The sequence below is a fragment of the Natator depressus genome, chromosome 1 (assembly GCF_965152275.1).
Source record: "Natator depressus isolate rNatDep1 chromosome 1, rNatDep2.hap1, whole genome shotgun sequence".
NCBI lineage: Eukaryota > Metazoa > Chordata > Testudines > Cheloniidae > Natator > Natator depressus.
This window is the reverse complement of record NC_134234.1, coordinates 7,086,696-7,091,303: the sequence shown is the minus strand read 5'-3', so window position 1 is coordinate 7,091,303 and position 4,608 is coordinate 7,086,696. Positions and strand designations below refer to the sequence as shown.

Below are 4,608 nucleotides of genomic sequence, written 5' to 3'. Positions count from 1 at the left end.
GTATCAAGTGCTCTATCACATGCGGTGATGAAATACTTTCCAGTGCATTAGCAGTCAGTGAGGATTTTAAACAGCATCTACAGTAGTACGTTAGAATTACGAACATGAGTTACAAACTCCCAGATCAACCACACACCTCATTTGGAACCAGAAGTATGCAATCAGGCAGCAGCACAGACAAAGAAAAATGGCAAGTAGAGGACACTTCTGTGTTAAATGTAAACTATAACAAAATAAAGGGAAAGTTTATTTAAAATATTTGACAAGGTGAGGAAAAAATCCTGGTATGGGATTAATTAAAAAAAAAGTTGACGAATATAATTAGTACCAGTCAACACCATGGTTTATGGAAAACAGGTTTTGTCAAATAAACCCGTTTTCATCCTTTAATGAGAGTACGTTTGGTTGATCAGGGGAATGATGCAGATGCAATAGACTGATTTTTCTGAGGCATTTGATTTCGTAGGGGAAACATTCAGATAAAAAAGGAACAAAATGCAATAGCAGTGGAGTACATGTTAAATGGACTAAAAACTGGATAACTCACAGATCTCAGAAAGCAGTTATTAGTCAGGTTTCAGAGTAGCAGCCGTGTCAGTCTGTATTCGCAAAAAGAAAAGGAGGACTTGTGGCACCTTAGAGACTAACCAATTTATTTGAGCATAAGCTTTCGTGAGCTACAGCTCACTTCATCGGATGCATTTAGTGGAAAACACAGTGAGGACATACATATATACACACAGAACATGAGAAAAAAACAAAACCAAAAAACCAAACCTGTAAGGAGAGTGATCAATTAAGATGAGCTATTACCAGCAGGAGAGCAGGGTGGGGGGAGGGGGGAACTTTTTGTAGTGATAATCAAGGTGAGCCATTTCCAGCAGTTAACAAGAACAACTGAGGAACGGGGGGGGGGGGAATAATCATGGGGAAATAGTTTTACTTTGTGTAATGACCCATCCATTCCAAGTCTCTATTCAAACCTAAGTTAATTGTATCCAGTTTGCAAATTAATTCCAATTCAGCAGTCTCTCGTTGGAGTCTGTTTGATTGTCAACGAATGGGGGTGTTTCTAGTGGTATGCTGTAAAAATCAGTTTTAGGCCCGATGCTATTCAGTGTTTTTGTCAATGATTTGGAAGCAAATAGAAAATCAGTGCAGATAAAATTTGTGGAGGATACAAAGATCGGCAGATTGGTTATGTCATAAATATAAAGGGAAGGGTAAACCCCTTTAAAATCCCTCCTGGCCAGGGGAAAACTCCTCTCACCTGTAAAGGGTTAAGAAGCTACAGGTAACCTCACTGGCACCTAACCAAAATGACCAATGAGGAGACAAGATACTTTCAAAAGCTGGGAGGAGGGAGAAAAACAAAGGGTCTGTGTCTGTCTATATGCTTTTTTTTTTTGCCAGGGATAGAACAGGAATGGAGTCTTAGAACTTTTAGTAAGTAATCTAGCTAGGTATGTGTTAGATTATGATTTCTTTAAATGGCTGAGAAAAGAATTGTGCTGAATAGAATGACTATTTCTGTCTGTGTATCTTTTTTGTAACTTAAGGTTTTGCCTAGAGGGATTCTCTATGTTTTGAATCTAATTACCCTGTAAGGTATCTACCATCCTGATTTTACAGAGGTGATTCCTTTACTTCTATTTACTTCTATTTCTATTAAAAGTCTTCTTGTAAGAAAACGGAATGCTTTTTCATTGTTCTCAGATCCAAGGATTTGGGTCTGTGGTCACCTATGCAAATTGGTGAGGATTTTTATCCAACATTTCCCAGGAAAGGGGGGGTGCAAGTGTTGGGAGGATTGTTCATTGTTCTTAAGATCCAAGGGTCTGGGTCTGTAGTCACCTAGGCAAATTGGTGAGGCTTTTTACCAAACCTTGTCCAGGAAGTGGGGTGCAAGTTTTGGGAAGTATTTGGGGGGAAAGACGTTTCCAAACAGCTCTTCCCCAGTAACCAGTATTTGTTTGGTGGTGGTAGCGGCCAATCCAAGGACAAAGGGTGGAATATTTTGTACCTTGGGGAAGTTTTGACCTAAGCTGGTAAAGATAAGCTTAGGAGGTTTTCATGCAGGTCCCCACATCTGTACCCTAGCGTTCAGAGTCGGGGAGGAACCTTGACAGGTTACAAGAAGGAGAACAGGGCAAGCATATTTACTGCTGTGGAGGGTTTGGTGTATGAAATTCAGGGACCCTGAAAAGGATTTAGGGGTGACTGTGGAGAAGCAATTCACCATGAGCTCCCAGTGTGATGCTGTGGTGGAAAGGGCTGATGAGATCCTTGGATGCATAAACAAGGGAACGGTGAGTTGGAGCAGCGAAAGGATTTTACCTCTCCATATGGCATTGGTGAACCTGACTGCATGCAGTCCTGGATTCCACTTTTCCAAAAGGATCTTGAGAAATGGGAGAGGGTGCATAAAAAAACAACAAAAATGATTGGCGCCTGGAGAAAATGCCTCTCACATTGAGTCTTAATGAGCTTTATCTATTTATCTTTTCAAAAAGAGGATCAAACAAAGACTTTCATGGGGAGAAAACCCTGGGTACTAATGGGCTCTGAAGTCTAGCAGAGAGAAGCAGAGCAAGACCCACTGCCTGTGTTTCCTGCTGGTGCCTTTTCAGGTTTCCCTCAACACAACATGTAGGAATGATTGATGCATGAAGCACCATAAAAATGGAATTGGCATTAGTAGGGTTAAAGTTTTTCATAATTCATTTATCTCAATAATGAAAATGGCATTTCTCTGTTTGTGACGAGAGAGCAAACTATTTCACCCATGAGAACAGCCTCCAGCTGTGCATGTAGTGTCTCATATTAACATTGTCTCTCCATCCAGGCATTTGTCCTGCGACCATCACCCTAGACCCTGGGCACCTACAGGAAGTCAGGGGAATATACGGTACATGCAGGAGACACTGTTCTGCCTCAGAGTTGGACACTTTCTCCCCCTACTCCATGTCAGATTCCAACACAACCGACTTCACCAACCCCTCCACCTTCATCTTGCTGGGCATTCCTGGCCTGGAGGCAGCCCATGTCTGGATCTCCATCCCCTTCTGCACCATGTACATCATAGCCATCTTGGGGAACTTCATCATCCTGTTCATCGTGAAGACGGAGCCGAGCCTCCATGGGCCGATGTACTATTTCCTCTGCATGCTGGCCGTCACCGACCTGGTCCTGTGCACAAGCACAGTTCCCAAAATGATGAGCATCTTCTGGTTCAATTCCAGGGAGATCGATTTCAGTGCCTGCCTCACCCAGATGTTCTTCATTCATTGCTTCTTTGCAATAGAGTCTGGGATCTTCATGGCCATGGCTTTTGATCGCTACGTGGCCATCTGCGATCCACTGAGACACTCCACCACCCTGAGAAACTCAATTGTGGCCAAGATTGGCCTGGCCGTGGTTTTGCGTGGTAGCATGCTTGCACTGCCCTGTCCCTTGTTGGCAAGGCAGTTGCCATATTGCAGAACCAATATCATCTTGCATACATGCTGCGAGCACATGGCCATGGTGAATCTGGCCTGCGCTGACACCCGCATCAGTAGTTACTACGGCCTCATTGTGGCAAGCTCAGCCATTTGTCTAGATATGTTTTTTATAGCTGTGTCCTATACCCAGATCCTCAGGGCCATCTTCAGCCTCCCCACAGAGGACGCCCGGCTCAAGACTTTTGGGACCTGTGGCTCCCACCTCTTTGCCATTTTAGCCTTTTACATCCCAGGTCTCTTCACTCTCCTCACGTACCGGTTTGGCCACCATGTGGCCCTGCATTTCCACATTCTCTTTGCTAATGTGTGCCTGCTGGTACCCCCCATGCTAAATCCCATCATTTTCGGTTTCAGGACCAAACAGATCCGGGACAGGCTGCTCCAGCTCTTTACTCCTAAATGGACCTAATATTTACTCCTAGTGCTTTTGATCTCAGACCAAGCTCTGCACAGAGCTGGTTTGTGACATGGTGGTGGGCCCTCTTCACTGGATTACATACTGGACAGTCAGAGAAACTTTAAACCCTTTCTTGACCTTACAAACCTGACAAACTGGGGAACTGAGTTGACACCTTTCAAATTGCTGGTAACTTGACCCCCAAGGTCCCACCACTTGCCCCACCTCTTCCACAAAGGTCCTGCCCCTGCTCTGCCTCTTTCCCCCAAAAAGCCATGCCCCTGTCACTTACTCCTCCCATCCCCCTATCACTCGCTGGATCATCTCCATGTCCCTCCCCCGCTAGCTGCAAGAGTGCCATTTCAGATTTTGTTAGGGATGACAACATTAACCGTTATTCAAGGGGCTACACAGGCACTCAAAACTCTAAATTCTTTTGGCAGATAACTTAGCAAATAGCTGACAGGAGTACTGTATCTAATTCCTATATAAAAGAAAGAAAAAAATAAATATTAGACCCACTCAGCTCTAGTACTAACATATTCTGGCATCTTCTGGCAAGTCACTTAAGGGACACTGCTTAGGTTTAAAATTCTAATGAATAGTCTTACTTTGTTACTAACTCTGTGGAGAAGGAGACCCTGGCAGGACTCCTGGGTTCTATCTGAGCTCTGGGATGGGAGAGGGTTATGGTGCATTACAGTGGAG

The 4,608-nt window shown here is 44.1% G+C and overlaps 1 protein-coding gene across 1 annotated transcript; it reads left to right on the top strand.

Annotated features, from left to right (window-relative positions):
* The first annotated feature begins 2,964 nt into the window (after positions 1-2,964).
* On the top strand, positions 2,965-3,912 carry LOC141980716 (olfactory receptor 52D1-like). Its single transcript, XM_074942224.1, has one exon. It carries the CDS (start codon positions 2,965-2,967, stop codon positions 3,910-3,912), a length of 948 nt encoding a protein of 315 aa, XP_074798325.1.
* Positions 3,913-4,608: the final 696 nt, after the last annotated feature.

Excerpts from the sequence above, each read along its gene's own strand:
- LOC141980716 (XM_074942224.1), top strand. The coding sequence starts at position 2,965 with ATGTCAGATTCCAACACAACCGACTTCACCAACCCCTCCACCTTCATC.